Consider the following 23756-nt stretch of genomic DNA (forward strand, 5'->3'; position numbering starts at 1 on the left):
GTTACCTGGCCTTCCTTGCCCTACACGCAGGTCTGTTGCCTCTAGGTGCAGCGGGATGCTGAGCTGGCTCTCTGCAGACTCACCAGCAGCCCTGTGTTCCTTGCCTCAAGGTCATACTGCAAAGGTTACCCCAGCCAAAACAGTTCTCCTGTGTTGTTTGCACAGTGCTGGTGTTTGGAGGCTCCTGCTCGCTCAGCTGAGGAGGGGAAACGCTAGGACTTGTGTTAGGGTGAGGGATTTTCCAGCCCTTGAAGAACAGCATCTTCCTTGGTGACGTTTCAGCTTTCCTTTGGTGTGATTTGATGGTGGGCAGGGACATCCCTCAGCAGTGGCTGGGGAGCTCCTGTGTCTCTGAGCCCTTGTGCATGACAGGGACTGAATTCTGGGCTACAGACTGATGATGATGAGCTCTCCTTATGGCTGTTTTATTGCTGCTGTTGTAGATCTTAGAGGTGTCTGGTTGGACTCTGCAAGTTGATGGACACAGTCCTGAGCTGAAATAAACTGTGTCTGCTCGAATTCACCTGTTGGGGTATTAGGGTTTAGGGTAGCCCTAACCCCCTAACCCATGCAGTGCTCCTTCCACAACAGAAATCTATAGTTCAATGTGATACACTACTAGATTTTTTGCCCCCCAACTGCCTTATGAAAAAGCACTTAACAAACACATCCAGAGGTGTGAATTACAGCTGATATAATTAATTTGTATTTGTGCTCCTGGCCCCCTGCAGTCTAGCTGGCAGTTAAGAAGAACAAAAATCTAATCTTGGAGAAGATTAGGAATTCTTTGGCAAAGGTTAAACCAGGGTGATGCTGCCTTATCATTTGTTCTGGTGTCCTGTGGCAAATCTGTAATTTAAGTAGGTGGGCTGTTCGAAACCAGCAGCATCTCTAGTTACCTACCTCGTTTTTTTGCAAAAGGCAAGTCTTAAAAATGGTTAGGCATAAAACAAGACTGAGGCAATTCTAGATCCTTGTCACTGCAGGAATGCCCATCACAGGACAGTCAGAGCCAGAGCCTGCTGTGACATCTGAAGTCTCTCCTTCCCAAGCCCATCTCTAGGCTTGTCCCAGCCCTTCTCATCCCTCCCACCCTGGGGTGAGTGAGCAGCACAAATAACTGTGTATTGGAGGAGAGCTGGAGAGGAAGCAGGGAGGGAGGGAGGCAGATGGGCCAGCGGGCAGCTCCGAGCCAGGAAGCCAGCCTTGCCTTCCCTGCGGGCTGCCTTGGTGTGCTCAGCCCCAGCCCAGCTGCAGCAGGATTTGGTCCCAGCACACTTCCAGCCAGCATGCCATGGCAAGCTTCCCCAAGCAGCAGTTTCCACTTTTCCTCTTTGGTGTCTATTGTTTTGTTTTTTGGGGAACTGGAATCCATGATCAAATTGGAAATGTGGTTAGCATCAGTGTCTGATGCAACGGGGTGGGTTTTTTTCCTTTCAGATTGGTCTGAGCCTGAGCACATCTTCCCCTGGACAACTCAAGGGCTGCACAGCTCTACTGTGACCCACACACTCGGGCAGTGATGCGGCACTCACTGTCTTCACTGCTGAAAGACCATCCCCTTTAGTCTCAGGAGAGCTGCAAAGTGCTGGCTTGGTCTAAATCAGGCAAATAGTCCCTTGATCACAAAGCGAGTTTCCAAAAGGAGGAGGTTGCCTGAGTGCTGATGGTTTAGATTTAGTCATTTAATACATCAGGAATAGGTTACGTTCTCAATTATTTTGATTTCAATCTAATGTGTTAATAATGTGAGTCTCTTAGAATGAACATGTATTTCCAAGTCGCTTTAAGTATTTGCTAGCGCAATAAGTTGAAGACATATGTGAAAGAAAGGGCCATCTGATGAACTGTTATTGTTCTCTTAATTCAACCCACCCCATTTGGGCCACTCAGTATGAATGGCTTTGTGTTTGCTAATAAAATCATGGTATGTTCCCTGCGACACATGTTCTGCATATCCCAGCTAGTCAGCAGCAGTAAAACCTTACTTTTATAGGTTTATGGTGTTACCTTCTCAACTGTGGCTTCTTTTAGATACAGCAATGTTTCCAGGTTTGGCCTTGGCACACTGGGGCACACAGGGGTGGCCATAAGCCCACGTTTCTGCCTCATCTCCCCCTTTTCCTTGGCACCTCAGGCACTTGTTCTCTGCATGGTTCATCAGCGGGCGTGTGTACCTCCTCACCTAAAGGGTGCTGTGTCAGCAGCCGCTGGAACAGAAATAGGAGGGTTCTGCTTGGACTGCATCCTCCTCTCCCCAAAATGTTTGGATGAGTCCAAGTTGCTTCTTGGACTGTCTCAGAGTGTGGCTCTATGGGCTCCACAGCCCTTTTATCTACTGGGCTTAGGAGATGCAAAGACGATGTGGGAAGTGCTCTGCTGTTGGATGATCCCAGGAGAGCTGCAGCCATCCCAGCAGTTTCTTTGGGCAGTCCCTAAGACAGAGGGATGAAAAGCAACCTCTGCCTTAGCACAGCATCTCAGAGAGGGCTGCTCTCAGCAGCTGGCTGGCAGTGGTCCTTCACAAGCTATGTCCAAGCTGCAGGGAATCAGTATGCAGAGCAGTTACTCCCTTTCCTTGGCACATTGTTTTTTAAGGACTCTAGGGTAGAGGGGATTAGACCAAGTTCTTAGGGGAGGAGAATAGCCAGCAGGGGATGGCTGGTCATTTTTGTTCCTTTTGTAGCACAAACAATCTCTCTCTTACTACTCATAGGGCTCGTGAGCCTTTGTGATGTTTATTCGGCTGAAAGATTTTGAGACCTCTGGTCTAGATAGCTCTCCAACTGAGAAGGGGAATTTAGGCACTTGTGATAGTGTGGCCAAAGAAATTACGATAAATATTTGGGAGATTTTATTGTTTGGCATTCGTCAAGAATGGTTTAGCAGAATGAAATCTTTAGTGGAAAGGATGGAAGTCCAGCTGAAATGACAAAGATGTGCCTGGGCTGGCGTTGGCACATCTTCCACACTTCAGGGATTAGAAGGAATTGTGTAATAGCAACATAATGATCTGCAGAATTGGCTCATTTGAACTTCAGCTGCTTTTGTTTAGGAGATGGACTTAAAATCTGAAACTGGGTCAAAATCTTTTTTTGCTCCAGAACTAAAAGTTCTACACGTTTCAGACTTCTGTTTGAAGAGCCCTCTCCCTAAATGCTGTTCAGCCAGCCCTCCTGGGCTGAATTTCAGCCAGGCAGGTGACCTTGGCCTGCTAGTTCTTGTCACTTGGGAAAGTGCTGTTGATCAGGACCAGATTTTCTGGGGTCTGATGATCTCCAACACATCCTCTCCTGCTGATGGAGTCATGGTCCTTGGTTCCTCTTTAGGACTGATAGAAATGTCTCCTCTCTAAGATGAGTAGCTGAGCAGGCGCTGTTCTGGGGGTATATTCAGTCTCCTGGATTCTTACCACATTTTCACTGAAGGTCAGAGTCAGAGTTTTGTCACTTAGTGAATTTGCCCTAGACTACCAGCAGGACAGAAGTCTTCCTCACCAATGGCATTCTCCCCAAAAATGAAGCCCAAGTCTTTGAGAGCTGTTGTGGCCCTGTTTCTCCTCTGTTTGCAGCAGAAAACAAAATCCCCAAAACATTTTTGTGTGTGTGTGACTGCATTTCCAACAGTAGAAGAGGATTATTCTTGCGGATTCCAGGGTCAGCTTTTTGCAGGCATGCATGGTCTTCTCATCTCCTGGGGTTGGCCCCAGTCAGGGAATTGTACAGATATTTCTTTGCCCCAAAGTTCTCTAACTTTTCCCAGATAATACAGCCTGCGGGGGCAAGGAGGGTTTGTAAGGTTAGTGTCAGGAAACAGCTGCTTGGGAAAGTCCTCTTCCTTACTTCTGGATAAAGCAGTGTGGTAAATTACTCTGACTGCTCACCTGGACTGAGGTAGGCAACCCCACCAGGCAGTCACCCTAGCACTCACAGGAAAGGAACAAAGGGATCCTGCACATGGAGAATCCATGTCACCAAGTCACCAACAGTAGAATTCATAAATTCCTTTATTATTTGCTAAAAGCTGCAAACACATCTGCAGAATACACAGACATTTGTTATCATCTTGAGCGAGGGGATGATGCCATTGAGTGTTAGCAACATGCACACACACAACAGAGGAGTCTCTTCACTGCCTTATTCACAGTGTGAGTTTTACATCACGCTGTGGATGTACATGTAGCCCAGGAAAGTCACTCCTAGAATAAAAACTGCTGGCAAATACTGTCCTCTCTTCACTGGATGTGACAAGGTACCAGCAGCAAAGGTTGGCAGCAGTGTCACTGTGCTGTCACATCGTGTCACACAGGAGTCCCACCGCTGCAGCTGCAGATGTGCAGGCTCAGACAGACATTGGTGTCACGAGCTTCTCCATGTTTTGATTAATTAATCTACAGTTTTCATACATGGGTTCAGGGACGGGTGCTTTCATCAACTTTGTGATCAAAATGTGTGCCAAGGATATTATGAGTCATATTCCAGACTCACTCATAGTTTTGGAGAAGGGATTAATGGGGATGTTAAAATATTGCTCATTTATGCTATAGGCAGAGCTGGCAGCAGTGGCTGTAGTCACGGTTGCCCAACATTCCCCATTATATAAAACTTTGTTGTAGTTGCTCATATCTTTATCAGACTGTGTTGTTTGGTGTTCTTCCATGCTGAGATTCTGCCTCAGGCTGAATTATTTTGGCAAATTTCAGTAAAAACAAAGCGGGAGGAAATGACATTGTTTTTTTCATGTCAGAGTCTTACAATTTACATTGATAACCTTCCAGTTTTCCCACTTTGAAGCAGGGGTTTGGCAAGTGGGTTGCTGGAGGTGGGAGGATGCTGGCAGCTTGAACATGTGTTTTGCCATCCATGTGAGAATCCATTCAATATGACTGAATTACAAACTTGTGAAATTAAGATGGTTTAAAATTTTGGCAGTCAGAGTATCTGAAAAGTGTATTTACCATGGCTAAGACTTCAGAGACAGGAAACTGCAATTCCTGCTGCTCCTGATTGTGGAGCCTTCAGCACTCATTGTTAGGTGAGCCAACTCTCTTCTCACATCATCCAGAAAAGGCACTCACAAAAAAAAAGCTTTTTGTGCAGTGACAGGGAGGAGGTGAAGAGGGGGAGTTCCTCCAACGGTGAGCAGGTGGTGTTGGGAGCTAGCAAGAGACAAGCTGTACAGGGTATTGGAACTGGAAAGGGGTTTTCCAATGCCTCCCAGAGTTTTCAGGTGCTGTAGCCAAAACTGCCTGTTCTTCAGCCTTTTTGCTTTTTCCATGCATGGGGTGGGTAGAGCCAGAGGAGCCAACAGAGCAGGTAGGAAGGAAAGTGCACAGGGCATCTGCATTGCCTCTTACATCATTGAAAGGCCCTGTAGTAGAAGAGACAGAAGATCTCTGCAGGAAACAGGGGTCCTTCTGTGCTGGGTTTTGCCAGAGCAATGCTGGAAGACAGCTCACTGTGCATGCCTCAGCTTTCTGTCTGCTACTTGAGACCCAGATCAGATTTGCTGATGTGCTGAGCATGCATCAAGGCAGAAGTCTTAAAAAACACTGAGTATTAGGCCCAGAGCATTTCAAAATAAGCACCCACATCTTGAGAAAGTTGTGACAATTTCAGCATTGCAGTTGACTTTTTGTGCATAAGAGGATAATGGCTTTTCCTTCCCCAGAATAGCAGCACAAATAAATACAAGATACAGTTGTGGAAATTGCCACGAGGAATCAACAGCAAAGTGAGTAATGGTGCATTCAACATGAGATTTGGATGATGTAAAAGTACAAAGAAGGGGGAAAATAAGGATATGAATCTATTTATCCTGTGCCCTGGGCAGATGGAGTTCTGCAGAGAGGAGTAAGAGATAGTGATACATGAGCGGAAGAGATACTTTTTGAGCAGAAGATACTTTTTTTCCAATTTATAGATTACTTTCCTTGCTGTCTTAAGAAGAAAACATCTAGAGCAATGATGCACTCCTGTAGTACCCACCTGTGTGTATGGTGTGGCCCATGGGCACTATCAGTATGGGCATCAGTAACAGATGGTGGGTTTGTGTCACACAGATGGGCTCCAGTGCTTCACAGCTCTTGTGCTCCAGGCCATACACAGAAAACAGCCTTTCCCTTCATCTGTGGAATTTCATTTCTAGTTATGGCACTTTGGATGACTGCAATGTGCCAGTGGGTCAGACGAGCTCTAGTGCTCTGCTCCTGCTGTAGAAGAAGAAAATGGTGTCAGCAACACATCATGTCAACTGGGGGTGATTGTGGGCCCACCCACTGCCATCCAAAATGCAGAATTAAATCAGGTCTCACCTCTGGGGCTGCAAAAATGTGTCTTTTGCAATGGTCCTGTGCTGTATTAAATGTATGGGGAATTGTCAGTTGGAGCATTTGAAGTGATTGTCAGATCTTCTCTCCATGTAGGTTTTCTGCTGATATCAGTTATTCAGAGCACTTAAGAGTCTCTCCACACTTCCCCATTTTCACTAATTATCACAGTGTCTCTGGGGCCTCCCTCCCCTGTTGAATTTGGTTGGGTGTCAGCAAGTACCTTGTACTCAGAACTTCTGGAGAGATTAAAAAGACAGCAGTGGAACATACAGAGTTTGCTCATCTAGCCTTGTGTCTTTAAGAAACCGAGGTAGAAAACCAAATACAGTCATCTTTTATCTGAACAGTGGTTAATTTGTTTAGAACAAAAAGCACGTTGTTTGCATTGTCACTTATTCCTCCTATATGGAGCTGTCAACTGGTTTTAATTGTATAAAGATAAATAGGAATGGAACAAGGCTTCAAACAGCTCTTTTATAGCACTTGGAGTGGACATGGTACTTCATATATATACCACAATAATGCATACCAGATGAAAGGATACTGTGGAATTTGTGCAATAAAGGTAAAAGCCCATATATCTGCCTGTTCCAATGGATGAGAACCAAAACAGAAAAAATTTTGAAGGCAAAAATAACAACAAACCCCAGCACAGTTCTTGAAGTCAAGTTTCACCTGCTGTGAAGTGCCCCCAGGAAAAACAAACACAGGATTTGCCCAAGCAGTGGCCAAATCTCATCATAAGGGGAATGGACCACATGTATAAACCTCCCAAACAATTAAAGATGTTTCACCTCCCCCCAGGTCTGGAGTTTAGCTGGACCCTTTGGTATTGCTGTGTCCCAGGGATCACCCTGTGGACTCCTGTGCAATTTGTCTATGAGCAACTCTTTTCCTTTTAATTTTTTCCCCCTCACTGCCTCCTTCAGAGGTTTTTCTCTCCATTTTAATACATGGTTCAGTGAGGTGAACTGGTTCTTGCACCTTGGATTATTAAGAATGCCTCTGGAGATGTGTCACCCTCAGGAGCGGAGCATGCCCAGCACACCAATCTTGGAGTTCCAGTCAAAGAATTCCCAGTATACAGGGATTACTGACCCACCTGCCCTGGCTCCCTTTGGATGCTGGTCTCCATCTTTCTTAGTTTTCCAGTCAGACACCAAATTTAGATCCATTTGTTAAAGAACAGACATGAGAAATGGGAAACTGAATCCACTGACTTCATTCTTCCTTTTAAAATATGACTTTGTATGACCTTGATGCAGCGATTGATGGTTTGGCTTCCAGGTCTGGCTGGAGATGCAAGGTTTGGTGACTGTCCCAAAACTAGGACTGTGAAAGGGTACTTCATGCTCACCATCTAAGGAAAAGTTACTTTAATCCTTGCTTAAAAGGAGGGCTGTTTTGTAGCAGCTTCACAAGACTATCTTCCTTCTGTAAGTCTATTTTCCAGAGACAACAGCAAGTTGTTTGCTGTTAGTCTGCTAAACTCTTAAAAAAGAAAGAAAATAAGTATTTCTAGAAAAAGAAATACCCTTTTTAACAGCATCTGTCTCCCTTAGACACAGTTTCTGTGTTTTACATTCCTTCTAGTGGTTGTTATTACAGTTCTTCTGAGGATTTGTCATTGCTGTCAACCTCTAACAGACCTTGTCAGAAGGACAACATGACTCTGTCCACCCTCCTCTTGCCCCAGCCCCTGCATTATATTGCCCAGGTCAGCTTGAGCTGTGAAGGGAAAGTCAGATTACGAGCTCCCAGTAGAGACCAGGAGACCGTGTTAGGATTTATACTTTTGCTGTGATGCTGACGTCTCTTTGGAGCTGAGCAATAAATAATAGAGCAAGTTTAAAAGCTTTTTGCAGCTTGCCAGTATGTTGTTGTTGATACAGCCTGCCGTTTGTTAACATGATCCAACAAGTATCCTTTAATGACCCCATTTGGGGAGCCTATGAGACTCCAGAGCACTGCTAGAGAAGCTGTTTCATGGTGCTGTACTTCTGAGACCTACTTATCTGTCATGGTTGCAGTCAGCTGATGCTTATGAACTCTTGCTCGTTATAAAATACTGATTGGAGGCAGAAGTCTTCTGCAGGGGTACTTCTTTTCTGTCCCGATCTAATGGTTTCTTGACTTTAAACTTGAATGTGTTCCCTAGATGGAAGTAAAGTTAAATAAGACTTCGCAGGAATTTTTAATGTGAAGATATGAAACATCTTTGTGAAGGTCTTTTGCTCAACTGAGTTGTTTTTTCATGTCCTGCCAATATCTGATCCCACTTCTTGACCTTTAATATACACTGAGAGAGAAGATTAGGATGTTTTTAATCAGCTGAATCTCCCCTCTGGGAGCACTATTAAATCTTGACTCTCAGCTTTATCTCTGCCGGGTCTTGCCAGCCCTCCATGGTTTTGGGTTTGTTACCAGCTGAGGTCAGAGTTCATTCACCTCAAAGGTTCTTGTTCAATGGGGGAAGTTTCTTGGATCATTTCTGTAGGAGTTAAGACACCAGCGAGCAACTCTGCTTGGAGGCAGACCTCTTCTCTTCATGTGCCTTGTGAGCCAGACCTTAATCAGTGAAATAAAGTCTTTTATTTTGTGCAGGATTACTGTTAATTCTGCCCACCTCATCATTAGTAGGGCTTCGTCAAAGGTCTTCATGAGCAAACTTGAGTGGTTTTGAGGTGCTAAGTCAGGTGCCTCATAGGCATTCAAAATATTACATCAGCTGATTTCTTCTGCAACCCAAATTTGTAATTTCATTAGAATTCCAAGTTTGTTGGCAATAAATTGGTAACGAGTATTGAGTTTCATACCACTGTTCTGAAGGGAATTCAAGTGAGGCTAGCAAGTCTGTGGTCGTGCAGCTCAGCTTATGTTACACGGCCCAGTGGTACAGGCAAGCAGTTCAATGTCAAAGCTGCAAGTAGTCTTTGTAAAACAGAGCCCCCCTGAGCTGCATATCTTCCCCTTTCATTTCAGCCATCTGCAATACCACTCAATGTTGTTATTGAAGTATTGGGAAATTTATCCCCGAAAGCAGTACAACAGTGGATTGCGGTGCTGGGGTTGATGCCCTCCTGAAAAACTTTGGTGGTCCAAGGAAGGACTGAGTCCCCATGGTCTTATTTAGCCCTTGGATTCCAGTGGCTCCTGTTCCCCAATGTGGTCCATGTACCTGTAGATGTCCCTGTCCTATGTTTTTGAGCACTCCAGAGGCTCCGTAGGTATGTTGGAAGGCGGAGAATGATCTGGAGTCATTGGCCAAAGCTGGATGCTTTGTTTCCATCCAAAAACTTACTCATTCTACAGACCCTGGTCTTAAGTTACTGAACTTGTAGAGAAATCTGCTTGTAATTTCTTTCTTGTAAGCCCTTTCTTGTTGAGCAGAAATTTTGGCAAAGAAGAGTCAAGTCACTGGAGAATCCCCAGTTCTGCCTGGTTATACCAGGCCTCCTCAGATCTTTCCTTGGAATGAGCAGGCAAGAGGAAATACTTTCCATTTCAGAGAAGCGTGGACAAACAACGTTGCTTCAGACAGAGAAGAAAAGTGGCAGACGGAGTTACAGTGCTGAATCCTGCTGGCCAAAAGCATGCTCTTGCCTTTATTCAGTCATTCCTGGAACACAGTGTTCTTATTGTATTCCTCCTCACCCTGCTCAGTGCCTCTCCTCGGGCTCAGGGCTCAGAGATGCCCCAACCACGGTGCTGGCAGGTTTGGGGGAGTTAAAAAAAGCATCAAACACATCTTGGCAATGGAACCTGTCCCTCCTTGCCTGACGTTGGGTAAATGCGTGTTCTGAAAACCTGGATCCCGTTAGAAACGTTCCTGCTTTCTGGAAAACAAAGTACTCGCTTGCCTGGTTTAGTCATTAAGTAAATTTGTGGTTTGGTTGAGACAAAAAATAATGAAGAAAAGCTGTTGAAATCCTGGGATTAATTTGATAGTTTGCAGGCAGTGGTGTTTTTAAGTGGAGCTGCTGCCTTCTTTATGTTGTGAGCAGACCCAGGTACAAACCTGGGCTTCCCTCTTTCCCTGTGCCTCAGAGCCAGGCATTTGGAAGTAATTTGTTCCACGAAGGCCCTCTCGGTGCGGGCGAGGGGGTTGCTCTGGGCTGGGAGCCGCGGTGCGTGGGTGTCAGCACAGCCGGCCCGCGGCTGGAATGCCGGGAGACGCTTTCGGCTGCCTGTTCCATCTGCGGAGGGAGCAGCAGCCCAGGCTGCAAGTAAGGACGGGTGGTCACTCGCTTGGCATGGCATGGAAGGCTCTGAACCGTCAAGAGGTTCACTGGTATTATTCCATCTGTGACATGGTGGCCCCTTCTGGGAAGAACCGTTTCCTCTGGAGCTTCTTTACGTCTCCCTTCCCAGGGAGGCAAAACCGTGGGGCAAAAGGCAGAGAGGCCCGTGCAAAGACCCCCACGGCACTTTGCAAAGCATTTCCCCTCTCCACCAGCCCCAATTTACCTGGGACAGTCACCAAGGAAAGCAGAGAGCAGGGAGCTGGCACTGAAATGCTGTCTGAAATGCCTGCTCTGTGTGTTCATCCACTTAACCACACACACATACATACACATATACATATACATATACATATACATATACATATACATATAAAAAAATATAAAATCACTTGTATTAAACATAGATGTCATGTCAGTCTGAGAAGCCAGTTAGCAGAGTGGAAAGCTGTTGCCAATCAGCCTCTTGCTGAATTTTCCCCAGCTCTCAGTTTAAGCAGGGGAAAGGAGACTGCATTATCAGGCCTCTCTACCTGCATCCGTGCTAGCAATCCTGGTGCCCCAGGGAGAGCACATCTGGAGGGTCAAAAAATCAGGGATGAGGACTCAGGTCCCACTCGTTTCAGGGGTTAATGTGTGGACGTTCAGAACATCCCTGCATGAGCTTAATTCTGTCCCTTCCAATAAAATATTAAAAATAATTCTCCTGTGATGTATTGTCTGACAGAGGCCAGGACATGGAGGCGAGTGTGGCTCATGGGTGGGAGCAGTGTACCCTGGATATCCAAAATGCACATGTACTGCTGGGTTTGCCCTTCTTTTGTAGCTTCTGAAGTCACTACAGCAGCTTTTGGATGGCTGATGCAGCCTGGCTGCTCCAAAGCAGTGAGGCTCTTGTTCAGTCACAATTAATGCAGCCAGATATCCTGTATCTTTTATAGAAAATATCCCTGACGTCAGCCTTTCATGACTGATAAGGATTCATATCAATCATGTCATCATTTAAAAAACCAAACAAAACTACTATGTTATGGTATGAACTCAGACTAATATATTGAAATTAACCTAGACAGATACCTGCTATTGTTAGATATGGAACAGAATGTTCTGCAACATTCGCTTTATTTCAGGAAGATGATCCAATTGTCCTGTTAATTGTTGTGCAGACATTGTGTTGCCCATATTTTTTTTTTTTTCCATTTAATGAATATCTTGTGCCTTGAGCTATTAAATAAATGAGGTTTGTGTTCTTATTCTAGGGGAAACAGGCATTGTTTTTAGGAAGGGTTTGCTTTTTTTGTTTGTCAGGCTCAGATTTTTGCAGTTTTGATTTTAAATCTGTAACCAGTGGACAAAATCCAGTATTTACATTGGGGTAATGAGTGAGCACAGCCTCGCCTTCATTGGGAAGGAGGAGCTGGGAGGGCTGGTTTGGAGATGCACAGTCAGATGAAATCTTGAGGGACTTGTTCTGCAGTTTCCTTGGAACACAATGGTTTCACCTTGTTGTCTGAAAGCCTTTCCTAGGAAGGTTAGGGTGGTGATAAGGCAGTACAGCCACAATATTTAGCCTATCTAGTCCTTATTTGCCTCCTTAGGCAAACATTTTATTTCCTGCATTTCAACTTCCTTCCTAGATTCTCTCCCCCACCTTGCTGTATCCTATGATCTAAATTACTGGTTGCAATTAGTGCATCCTCTGTACATTAGTCCTGCCTGAGAAGTAGCATGTCCTTGGTAAATGCAAAGGATTTTGAAACTGGAAATTCAGACTGGTGAATCTTGCATTTGGCTTTTGTAACTGTGCTTTAATACTTCACAATGATTGCTGAAGCTCCCCATAAAATAATCTCCATGTAGTCCTAAAATGGAATTGAATGCCTTAGAAGAAAAGAGAAGAAGAAGAGCCCTTATCTGTACTTTTAGTTACATTTTTATTTATTTCCCTTCTTCCTCTGGCGTGGGAGGATGAATACGCAGGGAAGAAGATACAGATTTGCAAAGGCAAGGAGTGCTAAAAAGCGTCATTTTTTTCATCAGCTTTTAAAAGCCAGACTGTAATCATAAATTCCCTGATAGCTGGAGCATGCAGAAATCGTCTTTAAGCCTACAAGTGACAGGCTGCTGTTGCTTTTCAAACCTCAGATTTCATTTTTTTGTAAGACACAACTTTGATCTGGTTCCTTTGTAATGCTCTGCAGAGCGCCGGGGCCGCTGCGCTCGCCGGCTGCAGAGCTGGAAGTGAACTTTCTTGGCAAGAGCCATCTGGAGACCTCAAAGAACAGATTAACTTGTCCAGAATTGATGTGATCTTTGAAGAAGCTGCCCTTGCCTGGAACACATGTGATTAGCCTGACATTGGCAGTGATAAAGTTGAGATGCACAGCAGTGTCTGAGTACCCAGAGTAATTGGGAAGAGTTTTAAGTGGAGCAACCCCAACAATCTGCAATCAGATTATCAGGTAAATCCCCAATTTTAACCTCTTGAGCCGACTTTGCGTCTTTAGTGCAGATCAAATCCAGTCGGGAGTGAAGGTTTTCAGCTTTGCATCTTTATAGACTTTTTGTTCTTAGCTCCAAAACGTTCCCATGATGATGCTTTGGGAAAAGCTGTATGGTGCAACTTCTGTGGTAGTTGTTGGTACCACGGATTGGAAACAGACTTTTCTGTTCAGGTGGTGGATTAATGTAATCTTGTAAGTTGGACTCCATGGTGGATGCTGTTGTAATCCCTTGTTTAAAGGTGACCCTGCTGCTGGGACACTCTTGTCAGCACGTGCTATTTAGATATGCTGAAGGGATTTGCTTCGGCTCGTACATCGTAGCCAACGTGCAGCTTTTAATTTGATTGACTGGCTGTGATAATGAAATGTGGAACTGCATGAAGGATGTGACAGTCACCTGCTTGTTGGTAGATGTAAGTTTTGGAAGTAAGTGGCCAGCTGGAGACCCGGTGACATGTCGTTCTGGAAGGACTTTTTGTTTCTTGGATGGAAAGTAATTTTTTAATTTTTTTTTTTTTTCCACACTGAGTAAGTAGAACATGTCATAATAATGAGTTAGAATGATGTCTCAGCATTGGACTGCGTCCTCCCAATCACGAATGCAAAATGACCAAATAAGAGTAATGCTTAGTCCTGGTTTCCTAGAAATGGTCATCTTCAGAAACACAGGACTGCAAAAGTTTGAACTAATTTTTCAAAAGTTGGTGTGAAAAAGCAGGGTGGGAGCACAGAATGAGTAGCTGGGTCCCACTGAGTTGCAGTTCTGATCTGTGGCTTCAGGGCACCATCCCTCAGCCCAAACACCACCCACCAGAAGAGGAAAGGAGGAATTGTGTCCTGCTGTGAAGTTCCTCACTGCAGTGCAGGAGGGAGGGCATCGAGGCTCCTCCACCTGCCATCAGCTGTGGTGAGACACCTGGAGTTTCTGCAGAGCCCGTTTTTGGGATGTCCTTCTGTGGGACTTGCCAACATCCCCAGAACTCCTGCAGCTCAGAACTTTCCAAGGTGACTCATGCCTCAAGGTGTCTGGAAAATGGGATTTTTCCCATGTTAAAAATGAGCTGCTCACTAAAACTGTGGTGACCAAAGCTTCAGACTATGGGATGGGATGAAAGTTTCTGGAAGGGCTCTTCAGGTAGAATGCATTGGAATTTTGTGGTTGTCAGCTTCATGAGTCTTTTATCTCTTGGATTTGCTAATACTGTGTCCCAAACAGGTGCTTCCTTGGTAGTGCAGGGGTTTGGAGGAGCTTCCCATGCCACCAGGGAGTTTGAAGATGCACTTATTTCTGGGGCACCCTTGCAAGAAGAGGCATGCCTGGATTCTATCACAGCTTCAATTCTTTTGAGTAAAAAATTTCTTCCAGAAAATGTCAGTGTCATAAAAATTCAGTGCTGGAGCTGGAGAAGGTGGTAGCAATGAAAACTGATGGTTTGATCATCTTCCCTGTTAAACTGGGAGCTGTTCCAGCCACGCTGGAACTGCTAGCAGGCTTGGGAAGACCATGTCTCTCAGACCTGCCAGTAGAGTGTTGCGCAACTTATTCCCTCCAGTGCAAATTTAAATTCTACAGAATTAGTTGCCTAGAGGCCTTTCATCTTCAATGAAGTTTCCTTCTTGCCTTAGTGGATTTTTTCCCATGCTTGATGAAGAACATCAGTGAAGGAGGTACATAACTGGTGAGAACCAAAGGGAGTGCCCCACAGATTTGGCTTTGGAGGCGGGATCAGTGAGCTCTTCCTCCCACTGTGGGAGCTGAAGGTGATGCAATTCTTCCCCAGAGCACACCAACCCTGGGATTTTTGCATAGAGCAAAGAGTAGTGTGTTTGGCAAAGGTTGGGGACTTTGCATCTTTGATTTAAAATTGAAATAGCCATCAGGGGAAATTGTGTGAGGGAGAGTGGGGATCCCAGGCTGGAAGGAAAAGAATGCTGTTAGGGCCTCAGAATACAGTGGGAACTCCACACAGAGCAAGAGGAATGAAGAGGACCTGACCTCTCTGCTCACTTACATTGAGGCTCCAAGATCTGATGGTGCCGATGTCTGAAGTGCTGGGTGCTTGGTCAGAGGAGTTAGAGATTTGGGGATGGCTGGGATGCAGCCAGGACAGCATGCAAAATAAACCCAGAACAGGTAGAAGGAAACCTTAAGGAAGTTCTTGCTGTTTTTCTACGGCAGTTTAGGCCCTTGTCAGCATTACCAGAGTGTGCAGTGATCAGCAGAGGGCTTTATGCAAAGAAAAAGCAGCTGGTCAGGCTGACTTACTTGGGTCACTGTGATCTCTGTTATAATTGTTCCCTGTGTGATTATTTTGAGGGTTGAACAACTGAGAGCTGCAGAAGAGACATGCAGCTTTATTTCTGCAATGTATGAAATGTTCTATGTTCGTTTCAAAAATGCTCGTTGCTCTTTCTGTCTTAAAAAATGAAATAAAATTCTGGAAGGCTGCAGGAATTTTTGTGAAGTCTAACTTTAAATGCTCACCTTTCCTTTTATCACCCTTATCAGTGCATAGAGCTCAGTATGTGAGGTTTTTAGCTGACATTTCAAATCGCTCTGAGGGTGCCTTAATCCCTTTTAAAGCAGCCTCCCCTCCCAGATCAGAAGTGACCGGTTTTTTTTGTTAGACTCCATGTTCCTTTAATGTTTTCCTCCTAATAGATGTTGAAAGCGTTCTTCAGAGGCACGGCACAAAACATTCGAATAGTGATACGAGCCAGCTGAAGAGAGTTGTCAGGGAGAGAGAACATTAGGAGAAGGATTGAATACAGATGGATTCCTCAAAAGTAATGTAACCTGTTATGATTGCTTTGAAATCCTATACCCTTTCCATCTCCTTACACTTACCAAAAGTTTACATTTGCATTGAAGTATTAGAGGCAGAGCTAAAATGGAAGTAATCCCTGTTGTATACATACTTAAGCGTGTAATTTTAGCTAAATACAACAGTTGTGACCAAACCTGCATCCTCAGTGGGAAGACCACAGCTGGAGAGTGTTGTGGGAGAGCCCAGCCATCCCGTTTCCTCCAGAGGTGCCAGGGAGCACCCAGGACCCATCTGCTCCCTCTTGGTTCCTTCAGCCATCGCAGTTCCACACCCAACAACCTCTACAGGTGCTCTCTGCTGCTCTGTCTTTATATCAGCAGATACAAAGGAGAAATGGATTGCCCTGTGCATTTTATTCTGTCTGAGGGCTTTCTTAATATACTGCTAGAATAATCCATGCCCCTTCCAGAGAGTCCTGGCAAAAGGTCCACTAGAAGTTGGTGCTGTATTTTAATTGGGTTGTCCAAAAATCATCCTTCTCTTTGCCCTCAGGGAAGGCCTGAGCTATCCATCATTCCTGCCTCAATTTAAGAGGTTGTCTCAGCCTCCATCAGACCGCTGTCATGTCGGATTTGACAGGAGAGTTGCACTGCACAGCGCTCCTTTAATGTTCAGAACTGACCGTTCTGTACAGGGAGAACGGCTGAAGGGGGCTGGTGAGGTTTTCACTTATTATCCCTTGCTTTTTAGGGTGAACTTGTTCAAATTATTTTCAGTACTTGCCCTAGAAAGCTGTTCTGAAATCTGATGGAATATAGAAATGAGTGCACATCTGCAGCGACTGACAGAAAGTTTGCATGCTAGAAAGTATCTGTGGTGATTCACCATCCCAAATCTCCCTTTGTGCTCGTCCCCAGCCGACTCTGTATTGTACCCAAGCGTGGAGAAGCCTCACAAGGCTCCCTTCTGCCAAATGGCCATGAAAAGCCTCAACTGGCTCAGTTTTGAATGCTCTTTGCACCATTCTGCAACTATACTGAGCTTCATCATCCAAGGAGAAATAGTTTGGAGTTTTGGTTGGTTTGTGGCACACAAAGTATTCATTTTCTCTTTGTGAGAGTTGGAGAGTAATTTGTTTCTAACTGACCCTATAATGGACCTGAAACAATATGATTTTTCCTAGTGACCACTGAATATCCTTGATCCCTTGAATTACAAGGAAAATAGGTTGTGTACTGAGGACCCAAAGGGCAGGTGAGCAGGAGCTGGGTGAGCAATACATTAGGTGAAGGCTGTAGCCCTGTCCAATTCAGGTTTTAAAATACTTTGGTAATGCTTCCATCCTGGTACACCACTTGCCATCTTTTACATAACAGCATCTGAAAACCTCTGCTTTAAATGGGCTCTTTGCCAGTCCCAGTTCATGTAGTGCCTGTCCTGCATTTGTACTCCATACAAATATACACAAACTGCCAGGTTTTCCCTTTGCTGGTGTCTTCCTCACCTCTGGTCCCTCCATCTGTGTGTTTCTCATGGGTTTCCTTGTCTTATGAAAATATAAACTCATCAGGGCAGGGGCTGTTTTCTGTTGTCTGTAGGACTTTAACTACTGCAGTAGAACCAGAAATGCTTTTCTTGGCGGAACAGGGAAGCACACATTGCATGATGTGCCCTCCATGGAGATGTTTGCTCAGGGCCCATTGCAAACCACATCAACCAGGTGCCGATTACTGAGTTACTAAGTAAAAGATGATGCTGATGAGCTTTGTGATCTGAACTGAAGCAGGACTCTGATTTTCAGGGCTTGGAAAACACAGGAATTCATCAGCTTCAAGATATCTTGAAAATGCTCCTCTTCATGCAGAGGGACAGGCAGGGAGAGCAGGGGATTAAGTGCTGTTTGGTTGATGTGAACATTTCAGTTTGTTCCTTCTTCTGGCAAATTACAAAATGACTTGCAGGAGAACACAATGCCTGCATGGCCTGTCTGTCCTGCAGGGTGGCAGAGCTGGAGGCATGTTGGCAGTGGTGGCTTTTCTATGCTGGTGGCAGAGTCAGCGTGAAGGAATTCTTGCCTGCTTGGTTCACAGGCTGCTTCACCATCAATGCAGGTCTCTTCCTGAACAAGGAACTCACTTCCCAGGTTAGCTCATGCAGGCAGCCTCCCTTCCTGATGTTTTGTTGAAGAGAAGGAGGCTGGCCTGCATGTGTACTTGAATAACAAGGCATGGGTTGTGTACAAACCAGCCTTCATAGATCCATGAGCAGATTGTCCACTGGAAAAGCCAGTGTGATTAGGTGGTCCTTCCTAGTGGAATTTGCAACACTGGAGGTTGGTTTTAGGTACTGTGCTATGAGCAACAGCTGTTTCTTGCTTCACCTCCTTCCCTCTACAAATATGTTGGAGTAAAGAGGGATGTTAAAGTAAGCACAGAATGGGTGAGCTGTGCTACACATCCCTCCCTGCTGGAAGAGCAGAAGACTGTTTTGACTAAGAAAAACACTGTCTTACTATCTAGGTATTGCTTTTAGATGCTCATAGAATGACAATGCTAAGCAGCTGGCCCATGGACTCCATAAACCCTGATGGAAACACGACTTCTTCCCTATAGTCTCATTCCCTCCCTTATCTCTAACAGTATCATCTTCATTACTCAATGAATTCCCTTTTTCTTCCAGTTAGGAGTCAAATTGTTCATGGCTCTATCAGTGCAACTTATTGTTAACACAGCTTATTCTGTAGCCTGTTGTGGAGGCTGGGGCTCCAGGCAGAGTCCTTCTGCCTGGTCATGCAGAGCATGATCAAGGTTGTGTCCTTCTAACTTGACTCTCATTTTTCTCTCACAGGCATGGGTCGTGGAGAGAGCCTGTTAACCCCTACTATGTCAACACGGGCTATGCTCTGGCACCAGCCACCAGTGCCAACGACAGCGAGCAGCAGAGCATGTCCAGCGACGCTGACACCATGTCTCTGACAGACAGCAGTGTGTAAGTAACTCCAGCCTGGGGGACAGCCACGTGTGCCTTCAGCAGTGCTGCTCTTGGGTTGTTCTGGGAGAGAGGCTTTGCCACAGCTGGGCTTGGGGGGAATGTCTGAATAGACCACGGTCATGATCATTCTCTCTTTTCGGTTACTTTGTCACTGTGCAAGCTACCCAGCTTTGCCAGTCTTGGGAACATTTGCAGCATAAAATACTTTGAGTGATCTAAAATAAATGGTGTTCAGTCAGAGTTTCTGCAATGTTTTGTAAGCCAGGTGCAAGAATTGGTAATGTTGGATGACTTTGTATTAACTGATTTGAGATACATTATCTTCTGAATGTTAGACTGAGCCTTCTACTTACCTGGGTATTTCTCTCAAGGTTTTATGCTGCCAATTCACAGAATGGGTCAGGTTGGAAGAGACCATCTGGTCCAACCTCCCTGCTCAAGCAAGGTCATCCTAGAGTAGCTTTCACAGAATTGTGTCCAGATGGCTCCGAAATATCTCCAGTGAGGTAGACTCCACAACCTCTCTGGAATCTGTTCCAGTGCTCAATCACTGCACAGGGAAGATGTTCTTCCTCATGTTCAGGTGGAACTTCCTGGGCATCAGTGTCTGCCTGTTGCCTCTTCTCCTGTTGCTGGGCACCACAGAGCAGAGCCTGGTCCATCCTCTGAAACCTTCCTGCAGATAGGAATTGATGAGGTCCCTTCTCAGCCAGCTCTTCTGGAGGCTAACCAGGCCCAGTTTGCTCAGCCTGTCCTCATAGGAGATGCTCCAGTCTCTTTGTTGCTCTCCTCTGGACTCACTCCAGGAACTCTGTGTCTCTCTTGCCCTGGCGAGCTCAGTAAACGACTCAGTACACCAGATGGAGTAACAGCTCAGCCTGTGATGGCTCTGCAGAAGGATTGGTGTCTGACCAGTTCTAGTTTGTCTGGTGACCACTGCACTTTAACACTACTTGTGCTGATAAGCCCCAGCCAAATATGTTTTCCCTTTCTGTCTCTCATGACAGTGCCCTGTATCTCACCCACAAGATGCCTTCCTTAAAGATGGTCTGCAAAGGAAGAAAAAAGGGGTTATGAGATTTTGTTGTGACTTCATCTCTGTGATAGGAGGAAAAGGATTTGGGGAAAAATATTCACTGTTTGGTCTGGTTTTTAGTAGTGCAAATGCAAAGTGTCTTTCTGTAGAGTAGAAACCCTTTGTTTCTTCAGGCGAGAGATGACAGGTTTACAGAATTAGGAGAGGGTTTTATTAATGGCAGTGCTGTAAACACAGAGTCCTCCAAGAGGCTCGTTTAGTGTCACTGTGATTGTCAGGAGCTGTCAGACCTTGTTGAAGAAACTTTCCAGCCTGTGCCATGGATGCTGTTAATGGGTGCTGCCACAGTTCCCCACCTGCCCTCAGTCATACAGTGAGACTGGGAGTGTGCAATTTGGCCAGGGAGGTTCTGTGTCTGTGGTGGTCGCCCTGCCTGAGCCAGTAGCTTGCTTGTCTCTGGCTCCACAGAGGCTTGGGGCCATGTAGGAGCAGCTGTGAGTCCATTCTGCACCCTGACACCAGCTCCTCACACATTATCCACGTCATGTTATAAAATGGAGGAGGCAGGCCTTAGCCAAAGGGGCCTGGGAGGAGGAGGATGCCCCCAGGATAGAACCCTGTAGACAACTGCTAATTAAAGGCTCCATTTGATACAAATCCAGCTGCTCTGCCACATCCTTCTGCAATTCTTCATATTCATCAATTTATGTGGAGGAGTGCTCTGAAGCTAGCAGGAGTCATGTAACTTCTTGTTATCAGGAGAGACAGATGTAAGAACTCTTCAAAATTAATTAGCTTTTAGCACTTCCTTTCCCACTGGTCCAGCAGGCTCATGGGGCTGCACTGATGGTTATACCTGTGATAAGTTGTGATGATTTATGCCAGAGTTCTTCACCCTCCTAATTTTTATTTCACTATCCACAGTTTGTTTCTTTCACAGGCAGAATAATTTCTATTGGCCATCCTATGCTCCTTTTTCCTTTAGGCATTTTATCCCTCCTATGCCCACCATAGGCTGCTTCTAGGACTTTAATTACCACCAATATGTGCACTGCCTCCTGTTAATAACTAACCCAGTCTTAGTGGTTCATTTTAAGTAGGTTTTGAACTTCATAAGGGTAAACCTTCCTTTCTATGCCTCTCAAACTGGATGCATGCAGAATCCCAAATTGGGATTCTGGATGTACAGCCTTGACTTTTGGCTTACACAGACTCTTGTTTTCAGCACTTGCTCTTCATTACATGCTTTAAAACTCCAGCACCAGATTTTACTCAGTTCTTACATGGCACTGCTGAACCTATCTGCCTCCTGAGTTTCAAAGGAATTTTTGCAGAATTGCTCAAGGCAGCAAAAATGAAGAACAACCAGATGAAGTTAAAGAAGGGACTCCTGCTGCTTGACAAGACTTACATGTCTCAGTGCTTTGAATTTAGGCCTCCTCTGAGGAAAATGGCAATAAAAGCCTCGTTTGCTGATGAGCGAGGTTCTTCCCTCTGTGTGCTGTTTACACACAGCAGTCACCCTCAATAATGAAGAAATCTGGCTTCTGCTCCAAGGCAGCACATGAACGAGGTGCAATCCAAGGCACAAACCTCCATCATACCCTCCATGAGGGGAAAATGTATCTGGACAATTGGGATGCAAACACTGGCTAATTGAGGAATGCTAACAAACCAGGAGAGCAAGGCATGCTCTTCAGTGCAGGCCAGTGGAGAAGGCAGGCACCGAGTGTTTGCGGTGCTCTGCTGCACCAGTTCCCTTCCAAGCTTTGATGTTGGATTGATCCCAGCAACATGGGGTTTGGAAGTGGCTGCATGTGAAGCCTCTAGCGAAGACCTGAGTGATGCTCTGCCTGTCTGAGCTCCTGAGCTGGGGCGATTTTTTGGGAGCAGCCAGCTCACCAAACAGGTTGTAAAACTGTGCTGTTACAAGCACACTTACCTAAAAGGCCAGTTTTCAACAGGATGTCTTTCCAAGCACTGGTAAATATTATTGTAATGGGTTGAAATTTTATAATGTTATCAGTCCCTGTTGTTGGAGTAGTTTGCTTTTTGAGTGGCTTAAAAAACATTGCTCTTAAGTGCCTGTGCTCTGCTGATTATTTTTCAGTCTTCCTGTGTCATAGGAATTCCTCTGCCCTTGTAGGCAAAACAGCTCTGGTCCTCTCTGCTGAAACCTGTTTTTATAATCAGCAGGGCAGCTGTGTTGTTTTAGCTGGTTTGTGTGGAGGCAAGGTCTGGGGAGGACACAGTGAGAGGCTCCGGCGAGCGCTGGCCCAGCAATGCTGCGGCCGCAGGTGGGACCAAGTCGCTCACCGCTGATGTTCGGTGGAGGGTCAGTGGTAGGTCAGGGATCTGGGGCTCTGCCTGCCCTGTGGACTGCTCAGAGCCTGCCCCAGACTTGCAGCAGCATTTCCAGCACAGTCCTAAGCTGCTCTTGCTGTCTCAGATAACCCTTCTTGGGGATAGCATCTTCCCAAGTGGAGGAGGCGAGTCTGTGGGTGGGAGGGGTTGTCACAACAGAGGTGCTTGAGGCGAGTTAAGGCAACTGTAGGTAGGAAGGCAGAAGGCAGCAGCTGAAACCATTAAATCTCCATGTGATGTTCCAATTCAGATGCAGAAACACATTAGGTCCATATCTATCTTGATTTCTTCAAGAGCTTACATGGTGAACAAGAGCTAATGTCTCCTCTTTAGCCCAGTGTTGTGCTCCAGCTGAACAATACTCCTTCCTCTGGGTCTTATCATGTGTCCTGGCTTATCTTAGTTGGGAGACAGCTTTGCTTTCCCCCAGGCACTTGGGAAGCCCTCGGTGTGGTGCCTGAAGGGATGGGTAGAGAGATGCTCCTTCCCCAATTCCAGTCAAACCTGCTCCAGAGTAGGGATGGCCAATCCTCAGAACAAAGGGATTTAGGACAGTGGTTATTCCTTCAAAAAGTCTTGCAGATTAAATGCTATTCCTTGGATGACTGGCCTTTAACCAAAATGCTTGGTGATTTTCCCATCATGCTTCTTTATGTGAGAAAAGTCTCTTGTGACAGAGGTGCTTTGATAAGAGTAATTGGTAGAAAATACCAGTTTGGCTGTGGATTTGTTTTCTGTCTTTCCTAAGGCTAGGGATCCAGAATTACCCCAAGTTTTCCTATATTTAAACCAGTTCAGCAGCTTTTTAATTTAAAAGATCCCAAATGATGATTTCCAGTGTGTTAGGCATAATGGTTGGGTTTGAAGCCTGTCTGCAGAGGAGCAAAGACACCTCTGATCAGATCCAGCTGCAGAGCCACAGGCAACCCACTGCTCACCAGAGGCTCTTGCAGGTCAGTTTGGAGAGGAGAGGAAGCCTCCACATTTCCCCAACAGTAAACTCATTGCATTATCATTAAATAAACAATAGAAATACTCTTTTTCCCTTGTTGCATTTCAGCTCTGAGCTTTCTGGTGCTAAAGAAAATCACGTGATGAAACAAGGAAAAACAGTTTGGGAAAGTTTTATTCTAAAAGTAGATGTGCTGTAAAAAAGGTTTAATATTTTTTTTCATATATATATATATATATTATTTCTCTATCTATTGAAAATATCTCAAAGCAAGCTACCTGACAAAAGGAAAACAAAAGTACGGTATTAGTTTTCCTTGCTTTCCCCCCATCTATTGAATAAGGTTTTGTTGGGATAAAATTAAAGTGCTTATCTTTGAATTTGCTTCCTCTGGTTGAGTTGGCACAGTACATTGAACGAAGGAATGTTCCAAGTTCAGAGGTGGCATTGGGGAATCTAGTTAAAATGACATCAAAGGCAGCACAGCGGGGCTGAACATGTGTTTGAAGCCGGATAGATTAGAGGCCATTATCAGCCTTTCGCTACTGTGCTGGGAACAAAAGTCGCTC

The 23756-nt window shown here is 45.3% G+C and overlaps 1 protein-coding gene across 2 annotated transcripts in view; it reads left to right on the forward strand.

The window, feature by feature from the left end:
- The window catches only part of AXIN1 (axin 1), a 70247-nt gene that overhangs the window by 21319 nt on the left and 25172 nt on the right, over window positions 1-23756 (forward strand). For both annotated transcript variants that reach the window (XM_082292041.1, XM_082292042.1), the window contains exon 3: window positions 18692-18832. In XM_082292041.1, coding sequence (XP_082148167.1) covers window positions 18692-18832 — 141 coding nt within the window. The remainder of the gene's footprint in view (window positions 1-18691; window positions 18833-23756) is intronic.

The sequence above is a fragment of the Coloeus monedula genome (assembly GCF_965178545.1).
Source record: "Coloeus monedula genome assembly, chromosome: 16".
In the NCBI taxonomy this organism is placed as follows: Eukaryota; Metazoa; Chordata; class Aves; order Passeriformes; family Corvidae; genus Coloeus; species Coloeus monedula.